The sequence below is a fragment of the Volvox carteri genome (assembly GCF_000143455.1).
Source record: "Volvox carteri f. nagariensis unplaced genomic scaffold VOLCAscaffold_86, whole genome shotgun sequence".
NCBI lineage: Eukaryota > Viridiplantae > Chlorophyta > Chlorophyceae > Chlamydomonadales > Volvocaceae > Volvox > Volvox carteri.
Window position 1 is genome coordinate 141,156 of NW_003307629.1, and position 17,962 is coordinate 159,117.

General features: G+C 56.2%; 1 protein-coding gene across 1 annotated transcript; it reads right to left on the reverse strand.

Annotated features, from left to right (window-relative positions):
- Positions 1-153: 153 nt before the first annotated feature.
- VOLCADRAFT_107985 (uncharacterized protein) lies at positions 154-5,174 on the reverse strand (the record flags this gene model as incomplete). The annotated part of the gene is made up of 14 exons (XM_002958121.1): positions 154-365; positions 679-781; positions 1,101-1,240; positions 1,594-1,674; positions 1,919-2,027; positions 2,206-2,342; positions 2,703-2,859; positions 3,009-3,074; positions 3,169-3,195; positions 3,408-3,419; positions 3,507-3,602; positions 4,408-4,656; positions 4,888-4,923; positions 5,148-5,174. 14 exons carry the CDS (start codon positions 5,172-5,174, stop codon positions 154-156), a joined length of 1,452 nt encoding a protein of 483 aa, XP_002958167.1.
- Between the last annotated feature and the right edge of the window lie 12,788 nt (positions 5,175-17,962).

Consider the following 17,962-nt stretch of genomic DNA (forward strand, 5'->3'; position numbering starts at 1 on the left):
CCTACCCCATTCCACGTCCCTAACCACAAACCTCTCTCAACATCACAGGTTCCCACCCCACATCACAGCCCTATTTCCCTACCCTAACATACGCCACGAAACCCTAGAGTCCAAGCCAGGTCTAGCCGAAGTCCTAGTCCTAGCCACTGTCTGCTAGAGTTGCGCCTCAGCCGTGAGCCCACCGGGCAGCGTTATAGCGACCGGGCCTTGGCATGGCACCGCGTACCGTCGCAGCTCGTCTAACAGCTCGTACGACGCCACTTGATTGAACCCATCCGACCAGCTAATCTGTACCGCGTAGTTGCCCAGCGGATTAATGGCGGCTGGACGAGCATCTTGAGGGACCTCATCACGCTTGCGCTGCCCTGCAGTGCGATCACCCGTCCGGCAGGCGCGGTTGTATGAGATAATAGAGTGTTTGTTGGATAGGCAAGATGAGGTGAGTTGGGAGATGGGAGAGAGACAGAGTAGGTATCCGAGGCCATGGGCATTACTGCATTCCTGCCTTCGGTGGCCACAGACTAAGTCCAACGTGTTTTATCACCCCTGTGGTATGAACTTCCTCCATTTACCTTCATTGCTTCCTTGGATGCCAACAATTGGGAACATCGCACACTTCCCGTAACAGCCCAACCCCAACCCGGCTGCGACCGCCCCGTCAACCCCAACCCTATTCACCCGTCCACTCGTCAATCGACGTGGCGGACGTGTCGTTCTCCCGTACAACCACCGGAGGCAACAGGAACTCCGTTTCGCCGGGGAGCTGTACTGAGATGACGTCCTGAACAAGGGAACGGGAGTGGGGTGGGGAGGGGAGTGGAGGGGAGTGGAGGGGAGTGGAGGGAGGGGTGGGGTGGGAAAGACGAACCACACACGATTGAAGCTGCTGCCAGGGGGTGGGGTGGGGTGGGGTGGGGTGGGGAGCGGAGTGGAGGGGTGGGGAGTGGAGTGGACTGGAGTGGACTGGAGTGGAGTGGAGTGGAGGGAGATACAGGAAAAAAAGGAAATGCAAGGGAGTAATGATGAGGCCATCTCCAATGCCATATAGCTATGTGTAGATGGCGATTGCCGGTGCGGACGTTGGGCGTTGCCACACTTGCCTTCTGCGGGTCGTAATACACCGCCTGACGTGCGGGCCTACCAGCCATCTTGGCCACCTCGCGAACTACCGCCGCCCCCAGGTCCATGAACGCTGCTGCGGTAGCGCTTGTGGGGTCCGCCACCACCAGAGGCTGGCCACCTGGACCGAAGCAAGAAGACAGACGGAGATGGCGGCGAGGGCGGCTTTAATAAAAACAAAACAAGCCAAAGCGGATGGCTTTGTATGTCCGGAAGGCAGAATACACAAGGTCCAGCCAAGTCGTAATCATATCCCTGATCATGCACGCGGCCCGCGGCCCGCGCCGGGGCCGTCCTCACACAAAGTCCTTTCTTACGGAAAATGCACACCAAGTTCCGTTTGCAAGTGCCCTCACATCCCTAGCCCACCTTGCTCCCCGGCACTCAAAAACAAGACATAGACACCTAAAAAGCTAAACAAAATCCTATTTCTAGTATGGATTCGTGTGGAAAATTTTTTTTCTTCTCGCTCACCGTCTCCTGCCGCAGACAGGTCGGGTACAATCGGGAATCGCACCAAGTTAGGCAGTCCGAAGTCTCGCTGGATGCGCTCGCCTGCAGGGAAGCGAATGATAGGCATGTGAGGGGACTTCTCCTTGCTGCAACATTGCTATTGCTGCTGGGTTCCGGCCGGGGGGTAGTGGGGTAGTGGGGTAGGACGGCGTCCTGATGGGACGCAGCGTATGTGGCGAGGGTCGCGTGCAATCCCGGATACGGAGAACGGCAGATTTCCCGCAAGCTCCCAGCCGGCGCGGCACCGGGCTCTCCCCGCAGCTCATTAACACGCTGCACACCGCACCTGAGCCCTGGCCGAAGGGGAAGAAGCGCTTGCCGTCCGCCTCAAAGTACGACATGTTCTCCACCACTGCCACGCACGGCACCACCAATTTGGCGAACATCCGAATACCCTGTGTGTGTGTGTGTGTTTACAACGGCGTGTAACGACAGCGCCACGTCACAGCAATGTTTTTGGGTTGGGAGCTGGCAGGGCTTCGGATAAAACTGAATCCCGACACGTGGGACATCCGTACAGCCGTACACAGTCGTCCGTAAATCGCACACTGTACATTTTCCTGCTGGTCGTACCTTTGCCACGTCAATAAAGGCTAGTTTCTGTGGGGTGGTGACGATGACGGCGGCGCTGAAGGACACGGTTTGGCATAACGTCAACTGAATGTCTCCCGTGCCGGGGGGGAAGTCAACCACCAGGTAGTCAAGCTCACCTGCAGCAGCGTCAACCAATATCCACCAACAGCAACAACGTCAGCAGCAACGGTACCTATTCCAGCTTCTCCTTTATTTCGCTTCATCTCATTTCGTCACTCGCCAATATCCCTCTCACTTCCCCAGCTGCATGACTTGGGAAAGAAGTCAATACCCGGCACACCCGGCAGGCAGGCAGCAACCCCTGGAGCCGGGAGTACGTATAAGTACACACGGGAATGCGGCTCAGATCATGAAAGGACAGGAATGCATCTAGAACTTTCCCCATCGATGTTGCCTAGGTAGCCCAGTAGCCGCACACCGCAGGCCCCATTCGTGCGCCACCTTGTCCCCCCTACTCAAGCGCCCACTGCGCTCACCCCATGCAGCGGTGGTGAGCATCTGCTGGATCAGCCCCGAAACCATAGGGCCCCTCATGATGGCTGAGCCCTGGCCTGCGAATCCAAATGACACCACCTTGACCCCCTCGTACTCGGTGGGGAAGATGGCCTTGGTGGCTGGATCCATTTCCAGCACCTTTATGGGTGAGTGGGTAACAAGGGGTGGGCGCAGAACATATATACGTATGGCCCCCGGCTCTCGCGGCCCACAGTGTAATCTAAGTCATACATACATACATACATACATACATACATACATACATACATACATACATACATACGCACCTTGATCTCGGGATTGACCATGAGCGGCAGGGAGGGCCCGTACACGTCAGCATCAAAGATGCCAACCTGCGGGTTTACGGCACGCGTTGTGTACGGCATTAAGAAATCCTTTCCTTTCCTTTCCTTTCCCAACAGAGATATGAGATGATATGCGACGCACACGCGACACAAACACATGTGCGTGCAGCTGCGGTTGCGGGGGAAGCCGGAGCCGACGTAGGGCGGGAGGCCACACACGTACCTCATACCTTCGACCACACCAATGACAATTACCCCCAATACCAAAATAAAAACCAGCTCCACCACCCCCACCACCATCAGCAGCAGCATTAAAGACAGCAACATATGCTATATGAATACCCCTATCCCCCCCCAACCCCCATCCCCATCAACTCTTACCTTAGCTCCCATCTGTGCGAGTGTGTAAGCAAGGTTGACAGAGACGGTGGATTTGCCCACACCGCCCTTGCACGATGACACCGCGATGATGTGTCGTACCTTGGCCAGGCCCCCTGGCCGCCCTGACTCGGGCAGCAGGGGTTTCGGAGGCTGGGCGGTAAGCTTGATGGATACGTCACGAACCCACGGAAGCTCCTGGGGGCAAAAAGGGCCGTGTTCTGACTTAGGGTTGTCCCTTAACCGCACGCAGCTGTGAATATTGATTGTCGCTGATGCTTTTGTTTACCGCATTTTGAGTTAGTACTGGCGGTGGATTTGAAAATGTGGTAACTGTGAAGGGGTGTACTGGTAGGGGGCTTGGAAGGTGCGGGAGCTTGGGTGCGGGGAGCAGGCGGAGGGGCAGGACACGAAACGCAACCAAGAGCCGCCAGCGGGGCACCGAGACGCGACTTGGAAGCGGGCCCCTCCTGCCCCCTCTACGGACATACCACTGCGACGTGAAGGGGGGAGGGCAGCCCCAGGGAAGTTCGCACGAGCTCCGCCCTCCATCATCAGGCAGCTCATCATGAAAACCCACAGCGAGCCCCCAGCCTGGCCGCCATCACGCGACATGAACCCCCCTCAGCTCGCTAAGTACCAGATCCGTGCCCAATAGAGCTTCCTACTATAGCTCCAAAACCAAAGCATTTCTCCCCCGGATTTCCCGGGATTCAAGCCCTGACTACGGGCAGGTTTAAAACCGGCTCCTTCGCAGCTGCCGTGGTACGCTAATCTGGTAGGTACGTGAGCCCGTAACCCCCCATCAGGCCTTCCTACCTCCGCCCTTTCAGCTATTCACCGCCATTCACCCGGCCATCTGCAACACGGTACCTCAACCACTCCGCAACCACCACCACCACCACCACCACCACCACCACCACCACCACCACCACCACCACCACCACCACCACCACCACCACAACCTCCATCAATTATCCCACCCCACCCCACCCCACCCCACCTTGACGAACTGCGTGCTCTGCCTCTGGAACATCTCCTTGACTGGGCAGGCGGGCGTGGTCAGCTCCAAGGTGAATGACACGAACCCAACCGACGCGTCCACCTCCAGCTGCCGTACAAACCCACACGCCACGATGTCCTCACCGAAGTCCGGGTCGATGACGTTGCGCAGCTTGGCCAGCACCTGCTCCTCGGGGGTGAGCAGCTGGGACGGAGGCTGGTTGGGGGCGACGGGGGGGGTGGCTGCGGCCTGCACGTACGGCGTGAGGCAGGGCGGGCAGGAGGGAAGGGGGGATTAGGTGTCGACGAAAGAGATGATAGTATTCTCCTTTTCACTCCCCTAACCTCCTTTCCGCCCTTCTCTTCCCTTACTTTGTTGTGGGGTTGTCGTCGCCATCGCACGCTGAGCCCCCTAGAGCCACAGCGCCTAGAACAGTTCCTCAGTTCCTCAGAACTTACAGTGAGCACCCGCGAAGCTTACCGATGCGAAACGTGTTACGGAGCGCCGGGAAATGGCCTGCGGCCACGGCGCCAGGGCCGGTGCGTGAGGCGTCATGCAGGGCTGGGCATCACCCGAGGGCGCTAGCGTCCATGGAACGGCTGCCATGGAACGCGATTGGCCCGATGTGAGTGATTGGCGTCGGGTGTCAACCTGTATAAATGGTGGACGGCGACTGTGTGACATCGCAAATAGAGAATGGCCGTTTTAGGGTACAGCATGATGGGCAGCGCCGAACCTACCCTCACATCGCTACGTAAGGTCCGCATGCTATAGAATCCCTGGATGCTTGAAATGTTTACGTTCAGAGTAAGGTGCACCACGGATCGGTCGGATAAGTAAAAATTATGGTAGCGGTTGGAGCCCTGTGTCAGGTTCAAACCATCGTAGTAACATATACAAAATTATAAGTGTATAGTGCAACCTGCCAATGTGTGACATTGCGAGGAAGAACGCGACGATCTGCGACCGTACTAACAGTAAGCGACTCGTTCCGGCTGGATGCCTGAATCAATCGTCTCAATTGGTTGTAAAGACAATGTCCGCCATAATAGAAGCGCTAATGGCCGCTGGTCCCATGCGCCAGAGATGCTATTGAAAGCGTCTCCTTGGTCATGACCATATTACCGTGATCCCCATCTTCGGTGACCAGACTCTGCGACACAACGTTTTTTGTTTACTAACATCATTGTGGTAAACGAGCTACCTACAGCGAGGAGTTCCATGCACCGCCAACAGCGTCGCTGCAGAACGTTGCTTCACTATCGCAATTGCAGAGCGTTGCTTCTTTATGACGCTTTGGGCTCCAGCGTCATGACGCGATGTCATGCACAAGGTTGAACTCTTATAAGATGAAGTGAATGCATTTAGCAGCGTCGATCATGAGCGGCCCATGGGCCACTCCGAGAAAAATATTGCATCTCGACTAATACATACACCCAGAGCTGGGGTTGGAATTACCACTTCCTGACGTATCTAAGCTTTATGCAAAGGTTGATGCTTGCAAACGAAGTGTTAAGGATTTGTGTGTGGTAGGGGGAGTGCAGGGACGAGCAGTGTCTGACCCAGGGAATGAAAAGCGTAGACGAAGGTTTCGATCATGCTGAAAAAGAACTCCTGGGTGGGCAGCAGTCCAAGCCTTTGGGCTCAGGCGGTATAAAAAAAGATGCGTTTGGAGCTTCCAAGTTTCACCCTTTGCTTTTTCCAAGACATCCTTTGCCCTCTGCAAGCATGGAACACGCTTATGCCACGGAGTCTTGAAGACTGGGTACGCACGGGGTCAGCCGTACGAGGATTGGGATAACGATGCTAGGCGTACAACCACATACAAATGATGCACTGTTTCTCGATTCACATGATAATCATCCTTCTTTGCCTCCCGTGACTGTGCTTTTACAACGTATGGCACTGTACTCCTGTTTCTACGCACCCTTTCAAGTTTCGTGCTTTCCGACATAGACAAGATAGCAACTATGCGACGCGTGCAATCAAGCACATCGAATTCCTGGGCTGTATCCGGGCTCCAAGAGATGCAGCCTGCATCTTTAGCGCAGGTTGGACGGCAGCGGTCCTTCCTGATATTCCCACACTGCTTGCAAGACGCCGAGAACACTCCTTGTGCCAGCAGCGAGCTAAAGCTGCAACGGGCTACGTCTCTATTCTTGGGGCATGGTGTAAGTAATACAGCTGACGTTGACCGTGTATTTGGTTTCAAAAGTGGATACAACGACAAGCAGCGTGGGCAACAGCAGCAGCCAGCCTCCAAGCAACCGGTTCAAACGGATCGCGACGACATCCAAGAGCTCCAAGGTCTTTCAGGAAATCTCGGAGTCGGAGTCGCAGCGGACGAGGACGTCTCGTGCTTTTCCGATAACGCCCCGGAGCTTTCCAAACCGAAGACTTGCAACAACTCGGGACTGTCTTTTACAGTTCCTCCTGCGTATGAGGTCGTTTCCTTACCGTCGTTGTCCAGTTTTACAACGTACCTGCTCCCAGCGATAATCTGCGCAGCGCCCGATAATGACTCTCCTGTGCGTCTCGCTGCGCAACCGCAACGTTTCACATCCACAAATTTGTTGCTTCGCAGCGGTAGCAGCAGCAGCGGCGGCCCTATACCGGGACTTGGTAGCAGCAAACGTGCGCTCAAAGAATTCGCCTCTGGGGATGAGGATCGATTGCCGGCACCTGCAAACAAGATCGCTTCGCCGCGCTGCTGCCTTCTACGGCGAGTCCGACGAGTAATCCGCGATCTGTATCGGCTGGCCGAGCTGCAGTAGATTCCGCTGATGCGATAACTCAGAAGGGGAGGAGCCGTTGGGAGCGCACAGCACCTACAGCGGCGTTACTTATCTGACAAGGAATTAACTCCTTTGTGTCACAGACTTTGCGAAACAGACTCTGCGAATATACATACATACGTACAGGGCCGGCTGCTCCACGGCTGATAGGTGTTCACGCTGCTGCTATGCGCGTGATGACCCAGCCATGACCAGCCATGGTGGTATTCAAACCAGGTGCATTGGCTATCAAGTGCATTGGCTGCGTGGTAAGTTGAAGTCCACGATTTTCGGGCGCTCGTGCGCGTGTGTGTACCTTCATATGGCTAGGAGCAAGGGTGCAAAAGGCATAGAGCGAGGTGTGTCAGCATACATGCATGCACGAGGTTTTTTAGAGGTACTGCCGCCGTCATGTGCGTGCGTGGCGCATAGAGCTGTACGGATGGTGGGACGAGGTATTACTGTTTGGGATTGACTACTGCCAAACCCAAACCATGGGGCGCGATTGTTCAAAAACACACTTCGGCTTATTTCACTTGGTTGTGCTGACTACTTAGCATCCTGTCTTCATTTTTCTATACGTTTCAATCTCTTCCTTAGCAGGTTTGAATGCGGGATAGGCTGGCAAACGGCATATGTTCGATCGAAGCCATCCGACGCGCACACATCAGGACTGGCTCTTTGTTGCGCTGTTACATACACTCCTCAATGAGTGGTTCGTGATGAGTGCCTGACAATACTCACAGACTGAGACACGTACGGCGTGCCTTGTACGGACGATGCATGCTTGGATTGACGGTATGTGACAAGCAGGCATACCCCAATGATTTTACTGTGTGCCCATCTATGAATGAGCTCTGCATCAGGCATGCATACATAGCTACACCTTGAGAAGCTGTACCATATATGCCGAAGCCGAGCCGGGAAAAACTGGCTACCGGCAAGAGATCCGTCTCTGCAGGCTGGTCGGAGGCATCAGAAGGCGAGAGAGACACGGCTCGTATGTCATGGATGCTTCGACGCGGCGCTTGGGTCGCAGTGTCGCAATGGCGCGCGGGCGTGTGCGCAAACAAGCAGGTGTCGCTATGTCATTCGCTGCAGCAGCTGCGCCAACAGCAATTGTTTTGCGCATTCGGGCTTTTGCTGGTGTGGGACACATGAATTGCCATCGCAGCTCGGCTGGTGGGTGTAGGAAATAATGGCAGGCAAGTTCTCTTTGCCAAGTGAGCATTCATGTATCCATCGGACGTGTCTGCCGTACGTGTGTGTGTCTTGTCTGTCCTTGACTTGAGGAGAACCCATTGTTACTCGACATACAGCTTCGTGCTTTACTTCGGCGCAGGTTGTACGCAATAAATACTTACGGTTCCATACGGCTGCATGCATGCACGACAATGCGTGTGCTTTTGCCTAGCCTGGATTCAATACAGTATTGGTTCCCTCCATGAACCCTCCGTACTCCTTACTCCTAACGCGAACTGTTCTGGAGATAGGCACATAGGTATGTGTGGCCTTTCGTGCGTGTGATCGTACACTAGTGTTAGCTGCGCATTATTAGTGATCAGTCAAGGCATGCGTACATGGAAACGCTTGGGACGAGCCAATGCATATCCTCCTCTTGCCTTCTTCAAATTACGAAGACTAATCGCTGCTTAGTAGCAAGGCAATGCTTTAGTACGCCGCTACTGTACTGTAAACCTGCATACCTTCTCAAACAGACGTGTGCCGTAGCAGGGCGTAACAAGGATGAATGGACTGCAGTAGTGACGCGCAGGCGTCTTTTTTTCGGATCCTTCCGTCGCACATATTGTCCTTAGCACCCGTGTGTGCTTGGCTCCTCCCCTACACATGGGTGTTGGGTCGATTGCTGGTAGGCAGCCGGGGTCGTCTTGTGGGACATTGTGCACCGCCCTAGCTTTGCTTGAGCGTGTGCAGCAGCTGGAATGACGAATCGCAAGATATTTCCTTACTGTGCCTAACATGCAGGCCATGAGTGGAGTGTTGATGATGGGCGTAGCTACTTACGACGCGGCGACGACCCAGACGACTTTGGGGCCCCATAATTGTACGGGGGGGGGAGGAGTTACCGGGATGCATGTCAGCTCTGGCTGGCGACCAGCTTTAGATTGGGGGATGAGGTGTGCATGTCCACGAGCGAGGAACACATGGAGTAAGAGCTCGGCCCATGGGCTGGTCCGCTGGCCGGCCCCGGTGTGTCGTCCAACTAGGCGCTAAAGGACATGCTTGGGGTTTGCTTGGGCAGTTTTGATTGGCAGCGGCGGCGCCTTCGCGGGCGTCTGTGTGGGCATGTGGCGGTTCGTGGGGCAGGTGCTCACACTACTGTGCTCACACTACTGTGCTCACACTACTGTGCTCACACTACTGTCATCGTCGTACCCCGACAGCTGAACGTAGTGCGAGGGCCCCTGCCTGCCTGCACGTGTATGCATGCTTTCATGTCCGTGTTGCAAAGAACATTTTGTGTGCGACCCTGAAGATTGAGCCGGCGGGCTTCTATTACCTTCATTACCATGCTGTACTGTAATGCGGTCCAGCCGTTCATGAGCGATCCGCCTTTGTCGGCAGATGGGGCAGGAGAAGGTGAACGAACGACGTCCGGACATGTGGGATGATGCTGAGGAAATACTGCAGAAGTACTTTATACTGAGAGACAGCAGCGAACTTCATATTGCATGCGTGCGTGCGCTCGTGTTACATACTCATGCATGCATGGAGTGCTGTGGCTGCGGATCACGAACCTCTCGAATCATGCAGGCAGGTTAAAACGTACATTGTACACGGTTGTCGTGTATGGACATTCGTATTCATCCAAGCACCCGTAGCCCGGATACAAACTGTCAGACGTGCAAGACGCAAGGTCTTGGACTGCACGGCACAGGCATGTCTCGTGGAGCCGTCCCCGGGGTCAGGTATGGGGTTTCGGCAACACACGCCAATGGGTGTGTATGGGTTAATACAGCATGATATTATGTAATAAGTGAAACGAGCAGCCGTGAAGAAGCAACTGCGAGGGCAAGCGAACCAGCTGCGCTACATGCAAAAGCAAACCTACCACGACATATTCAAATAGAATTCGGCCAGGCCGCACTAAAATTTGCAGCTCATAACGCTTCAGCATGTAAGCTCAACAGTAAAAAAGGAACGCATGCATAACATTCATCAATCGTCATCATTCATCGGTAAGTGACAAACGAGTGCCATACATCAGTCCACTACGTCCAACCCTCCCTCCATACTTACATAAATACAACCCGCCCTCCCTCCCTCCATACATACATACATAAGTTCGCTGACGAACCGACTGCTGCTGGTAGGGACGGGCTGCCTCGCCATCTGGTCCGCTGGCGGCAATCTGTCGAATGAATCCGATCAGGTCAGGAAATGGATGAGCATAGCCGAGGAGCCCATATCCTCGCTAACCGAGGCAGACCCGGTGGCACATGCGGTGTGGTAATTTGAAGTGTGTGTCGTATAGCCCCAGCAGCAGCCGCCAGGCCCACATCATGGGGGGGAGCCCATGGCGGCGGCCAAGGCTGGCTGCATTAGGGTATCAATTTGCGTGGCGACCTTCGCGGTGGCATTGCCCCGCTCCCCAGCAGCAGCGGTGGTGGCGTCCCCCCTTACCGCGAAGGTGGCGCTTCCTTCTCGCTGCAAGGTGGCGGGTGCTGTCTGCCACTGCGTGGCGGCATTGCATCTGTCCCAGAGAAGCCCTGGCGGTTTGGTGGCTGACAGGTGATTACAACATGCCTTAAATACTGCTGCGTAACTTAAGTAGTAATAAAGCTGTTACTACTCGCGACTTTGCCAGTGATTCTACCCGTGCTGCTAGGCGAAATATCGGTCCCAGTTATTGTTGATTCAACTTGGGCGCGTGCGGTATGGATGACTGGCGGCCCAGCTGGCATTCCCAAGGAAACCTTTTGCCGTGGCCAAGACAATGGTTGAGGACAATTTGCAAGGTCAATAAAACCAAAGCACAATCTTGGATTGTTTTGGTTATGTTCAACCTCTCCTTTTTGAACGAACTTCTTTTAAGATTCTTGTCGCTTGCACGTGTTTACGTCGGGCGCAGCTCGCCACCATCTGTCACGGCGGTCAACGGCGAATCGACAATACAAATCTACAACGCTGACAACGCCGACAAGTCCACTCCACCTACATACCAATCACGTTGCTCCAGCTGTCACTAAGTTCCTTCCCTGCTCGGCGAATACCGACCGTGGCTGTGCAGGACCTCCACACTTTCGCACCAGGCTTCGCCGCACTGCACAAGCACTACCTATTGACGTCCGCATCTCCCCCTACAACTGGCCAAAACAGACACGACTTAAAGCACCAACATGTCCGTCCTGTCCCCTGGCTCCTGGTCTCATCCTCAACGCAATAGCGATGATACCCCAGCAGCATCCTCCTCCGCCTCCGATTCCTCCAAGCAATCTCTGGTGATCCGACGATGCACGCCCGACTGGCTGATTGCCGCGCTGGCTGCCGCAGTTGTCACGACCGGCAGCGGCCCCGTGGGCCCTATGGGCCAGCCCCAAGGCCCGCCCCTGCCGCCAGCGATCATGCAGCTTCAGAGCAGAGCTCAGGTGACGGGGACGCTACTGTTCGAATTCCCGGCTAGCCGGTTGCACTGTGAGAACCGAGTGGTGAGTGAGATCATCAGCCGCTGCACAAGCGCCGCCGTCACGGAGGCGACTTCGTGGTACGATTGGCACTGATTGTATGGGCTGTATGGGCTTGCACCATTGACAACCTTATAGCGTGCAACTGCTGGTGTAGCTGCTCTGGGGGTTGACCACCTAGGTGGTGGGGTTGCAGCCGCACCAGCTCACCAGCTCCTACACTCCACCCTGCATTTGTAATCCGAGACGGGGATCCCGGACATCTCGAGCAGGCCTTTGTGCAGTTTGTGCCGTGCTGCTACAGAGGTGATCTGTGGGCCCACTGGGGTCTTAGTGCATACATTTTTTATAATTACGGACGGCGGGAGTTGCTACCTTCCCAGAGGACAGAAGTAGGACGGTTGTAGAATTAGGAGTCAAAGTATGAGCGCGACCACGCGCAAGCAAGGTGTTGGCGCAGGCAGCCGAGGCTGCAGCAGGCTGCAGCTCATCCCTGCCGCCGCTGCTAAAACTGCTAGGTTGCGATGCAGCATCCCACTTTCACAGCATGTAATGCACAAATTCAGTAGCACATTGGAATGGTTTCAGTGCTCAATGACAATTGTCATGTTTTTAATCATGCAGTACATCTGTTGAGTGAAATGACCTTGTCCAGCCTAATGAGTGCTATGCCGTCGTCACATCTAGCGAAGCATTGAGGATTGAGGTTACAGTGGATAGGATAAGGCCAGATCACCGGTGCTGCGCGAACCCAAACACCGTACCGGCCATGAAGCGCACTAAGGGGTAACCAAGGTGAAACCCGTGCCACGGCCCGGTAGCGAAATAGTTGGCGTTACACGTGCAAGCGATAAGTGAATCGTGCTGACATTGGCCCTATGCCAAAAGTGGGTTCAACACATTTTGAATGTTAACTCTGACGAGGAAAGAAACGATCAAGCGGGTCTCGAGCATTCGGCAGGGCCACTACAGCTGTTGCGAGGGCAACCACTCGGCAACGACGTACTGGTACGACGCAATTTGGCTCCGTTTGACGCAGCGGCAACCTTCATTCGCCGCAGCAGTCATTACGTAGAACACATCCAGAATATGAGGATACGACCAAATCAAGAATGATTTCCCCTTGGCCGCAAGGGGCGGCATGCTTGTATCAACAGTTTGCCAGGGGGCCGATCGCCCCGTGGGTCTAACCGTTTACTGTAACAAAAATGGTCGAAAACAAATAAGCTTCACAATATTCGGCAGAAGACTTATTCCATTTATAAAGCTCAACGGGGTTGAAAAAGACACGCGGATGTTGTGCACGGATGTCGGAAGTCGCACCATAAAAACAGAGACCGTCCTTGCACGGTGAGAACTTGCGCATTATATACAGTATGTGAGCATGGAGGTGAACACCTAGCCCGCAACTTCGTCACAGTGCATATCGATGCTGTTGGTAACCATAGCTTTGCAACAATCCTTTCAGGCAGGTGCAAATTACTGAGGGCAATGCATCAGGTACTGTAATAGGCGAATATTAGTTTTGGTAGCATGCCGTTGTTCTGGGGTCGGAGACGGGCTTCACGGCCCCCGAATGAGTGGCAAAAGGAGCTGGATCGTCTTCAGAAGGAGCTGGAGCAACTGCGCGTTGCAAACGAGCAGCTAAAAGAGCAGGTATGAGCCGCATTTATCTTGCATGATCGCACGCAAGTTCTGGGGGAATCATCGTTCGAATCATGGGAACTGGCGGATGTGCTCTCGCATCCTTGATTCGAATTGGTAAACAGCATTTTGAATTTGGGAACTTGTGTGCTTCTAGAACGTCGTGTGTTGCGCTCAATCCATTTCACAGGAGTGCGTAACGCCCATGGATGCGTCATGTCGCCAGCTGACCGCCCACGTCCTCTCTAAAGCCGTTTTCTACAGAGTTTTCCAACGCAAGTCGCGACGTTCCCGTGTCTTTCGCCTGACTGGTACCCAACACGCCTTCCATCAGACCTGGCTCGGAGCTCCTATCGCTCGGCTTCCCCTTGCCTCCCCTTTACCCTCATTACAAAGCCCGACGATTTCAGGAACTCTTACCCACTGCCATCCTTTCCCCTTTGCTCTCAGCCAGATTACGGTTGCATTTTCAACAACCCCAACCATGTGCGATCAACACACGCTCACGAGTCCAAAGAGATGTTCACGTATAGCCATAATCTGCAAGCACCCATACACGCACATTTTCACCGCCGCCCATCGGTTCCCATCTGCGCTCCCTTCCCCCCATACAAACATACGATTATTCCAAAAAGCTGGCGGCTCGCTCCGTGCACCTTGGCGAGTACCTGTACAAGTGGAAGACGGTTGCGCTGCCGCTGCTGGGGTCCGAGTGGGAACTTCGCTACTGGGCGTTATCGGGTACGACACTGTCGTACTACCGCAGCGCCAAGGACACGGCGTTTTCGCCACGGGAGGAGTTCAGCATCCTGGTGGGTGACAGTTCAACCCCTGCACACACACCGAGACACGCATCGAGACCAAGCTCCGGCACCGGCCCCACTTTTCCTTTCTATCCTCCCACCCGCCAACCTCACTCGGTTACAGAGCTGTTTCGTGGCATGGGAGGGCCTCCGCAGCGGCCGCTACTGGAGCTTCTCTCTGCTGGACTCGGGGGGGTCGCTGCTGGTGCGGCTGGCCGCCCTCAACCGAGACAGCGCGGAGAGGTGGCTGGCGGCGCTGGAGGCGGTGGGCTGTGTGCGGGATGACTCGCTGGCGCCGCCGGGTGGACCCAAGGTGGGAGCTGGGAGGGCGGGGGCGGGACGGCGGGAGGGCGGGAGCAAGGGGCTATGTGGCGGTTGAAGGGGGAAGGGTGCAGGAGGACGTCGACGGTTGTTTGTGTGAATTTTGCCTTTGTGACCTTCCTGTATTTGGTTATCTACCGACGATTTGCTCTCGTATGTAGGGGTGTGTGTGTGTGTGTGAAGTAGGGGGGTATAGCTTCACCCGTGGGGGCACCCGCCTGGCAGTCCCTTCTGTGTTCCTCGATGCTCCGGGGCACCACCCTCATCATCCTTCTCATCACCCATGTGTGCCGAATTTTGCAAAGTCAGTGACTTTTTTCGGGTGCAGCACCCGCCACCGCCACCAGCAAGCATCCAGTGGAATCTGCCCCCAGATAAACGGCGGGCCCCCCAACTGCACTCTCCTGGTCAGCTCGCAGGTCTCTCACCATAACCAGGTCCATCCTGGTGCCCATCGGCACATGGGGGGGTGCAACCACCCTCTCACTGCCGAGGAATGTTTATCCCGCTCCTTGTCGGGATCGATCCTGGAACATTCCAGGGGCACTGTGTCGCTCCGTAACATGATCACCATGTCTGGAGCCGCTGTACAACAGGTTGATGACGTTTTACATGGACGGTTGAATGATTTGATGAGTCATGTCAAAGCGGATTTGAAAAGGTTGTCAGCAGCACATGCAGGGATGCATTGCTCCTCACACTGTGGGGGGCCATGTGTCCAAACCCTTCTCACACGGCCCTCATCCCCGATGATGCCTTTCCACACCGACCCAGGGGTCAGTGGAGGCGGCTCGTGGCCGCAGGAGTGAGGACGTGCTGAGCCTGGTGCGCAGTCAGTCAGCGCCCTCACCACTACCCCTGATAGCGCCGCTGCCCCGGCGCAGCAGCGCCAGCGGCACGGCACTGCTTCAGCGAGGGACAGGGGGCCCGGCGGCGGTGACGACGACGGGCCGTATGAATGGGGCAGTTTCGGAGCCGTCGGCTGCCGCGGTGGCGGTGGCGGCCAACGGGTCGCAGCCGTTGGTCGGTGCTGGTGGCGGCGCATCATCTAAGAAACCATCTGGCAAGGTGACTTACTGACAGACAGACCGATTCCTACACTGCACTGTTTGCATGAATGACATGAGACATCTCGCCGAGTCGTTGCTCTGGGAAATCCACGCAGTGTGAGACGCAACGCTGTTGCTTTTCCCAGGCGGCTGCGCCCCCCTGATCTTGGACCTACTCCTGCTGCTGTTTCGAACAGTGTTACTGATGCCGCACAACATGGTGACGTTTCCTCGTCGACTCGATGTTCTCCCGTCCTCCTGTCCTCCTTTCGCAACCCGCATTCCCGCCCTCCGTGCGCTGCTGGCCGGGGCTGCCTGCGTGGTTTCATATTTCTGCTGCCGTCATAGCAGCAACAACAGCAGGGTCGCGGTCCCCAGCAATCCAAGTCATCCGCCCCACGCCAGGATACAGCGGCGGCGGCGGCGGCGGCGGCGGAGTCTGCCGGAGCCAGTACGGCGCTGCCGCAGCCGCCCCAAAACCGTGACGGATCCTTAACGTCAGCGGCAGCGGGGACTGGCGGGAGCGCATCTGTACGACCGATAAGCAACGGCCACGGTACGTGCACTGTACGGCAGGGGACATTGGGTGGAAAACGGGCCGGGCTGGAGATGCGAATCCGAATTTACGGCGGGGCAAGGTGTCTGTAGGCCGGGGGGAGGTGATTTAGGGACATCGCCGCCGCCACCGCCGCCGCCGCCGGCAGCAGCGGTGACCACGACGACGACGACCATGGTGATGATGATGTCGGCAATCGGGGTTCTCCCCCCTTCTCGCTGAACCGGCTCCAGCCTCGGTGGTTGCATGTATGGGTCAGGTGGGTTACTGGAGCCCGGTGGCACCGCGGGACTCGGGGCGGAGGTGAAGAGCCACTCCCGCGTGCCACACGCTCACCCGTGTCTACTGCAGCTGAAAGAAGCTGAACGCCCTGTCGTACACTTGCCGTACAGCTTCATCCGCCGCTGAAGGTGGCACCGGCACTGCAGTCGTCACAACCCACGCGCCCGCAGAGGCGACGGCTGATGCGGGGGCGGCGGCCACATCACCGTCGTCTGGACAGCAGCCCCATCACCACCAACACCAACAGCAGCAGCAGCAGCAGCAGCAGGCCCCCTCCCGACGCTCTCTGGGCGGTCGGCCCGGCGGGGGGGGCCCTGAGAGGGGCCCTATGCTGGGGTCCACACCCGTACATACGGCTTGCCGCTTCAGTCTGCTGTCTTCGGAGCGAGCCTGGTACGAGAAACACACCGGGCTGTACAACTTGGCCCTCATTATTCTGGTACTGACTAATTTCAGGTACGGCGGTTTGTGAGAGACACGTGACGTATACGAGCGCGTGGGACGAGAGCGTGAGACTGGACGAGCTTCTGAGCTGGGTTGACCTAGCTGCGGCTAGGATTGGTTCGCGGGTTGCTGCTGCTGCTGTTGCTACTGCTGTTGCTACTGCTGCTGCTACTGCTGTTGCTACTGCTGTTGCTACTGCTGCTACTGCTGTTGCTACTGCTGTTGCTACTGCTGCTACTGCTGCTACTGCTGTTGCTACTGCTGTTGCTACTGCTGTTGCTACTGCTGTTGCTACTGCTGTTGCTACTGCTGCTACTGCTGCTGTTGCTGCGGCTGTTGCTACTGCTGTTGCTACTGCTGTTGCTACTGCTGTTGCTGTCTTTTCCTGGTCCGCTGTCTTCTGCGTGAACATGTCCATCCATCCGTGGTATCTATCACAGACGCAAGCGGGTGCGTTTCCGTAACTGATCTTTTGTAGACAACATGAAAAATGTATCGACCATTCCCGAACTCCACAACTGGAAGAAGCCGGGATAGAACGGGGGACTGAAGGCTGAGGAAGCAGTCGTGTTCATGCCCGTGTCAACTGCCCCCGAGAATTGCAATGTCGCTGTCGCTGACATGTCACTAGGTGCCCTGCGCACCTCACCTGCCTGCCCCGTGCACCCCGGCTTCGGCCGTGAGCAGTTGATTCCATAGCTGCCCTCCCCTCCCCCCCGACCCTTTCCGGGGGAAACTCACCCTCTCGCCCCGCCCATCCGCCACATCCTACCATGGTACACGCGTGCCGTACACCCTCGACCCAGGCTGGCCCTGGAGAACGCGCTCAAGTACGGCTTCCGACTCAACCCTGTACGAGTGGTGGGCGACCTGATGGCGGGCCGGGCCGGCGGCGGCGGTGGTGGTCTCGTGAACGTGCCCCTGGTGCTGTGCTACCCGGTGTTGCTGGTGGCGGGGCTGCTGTCCCTGGGCTCCGAGTTGGCGGGCTACGCGCTGCTGCAACATGAGTTCAAGGTGGGGGAAGGGTGGGGGGAAG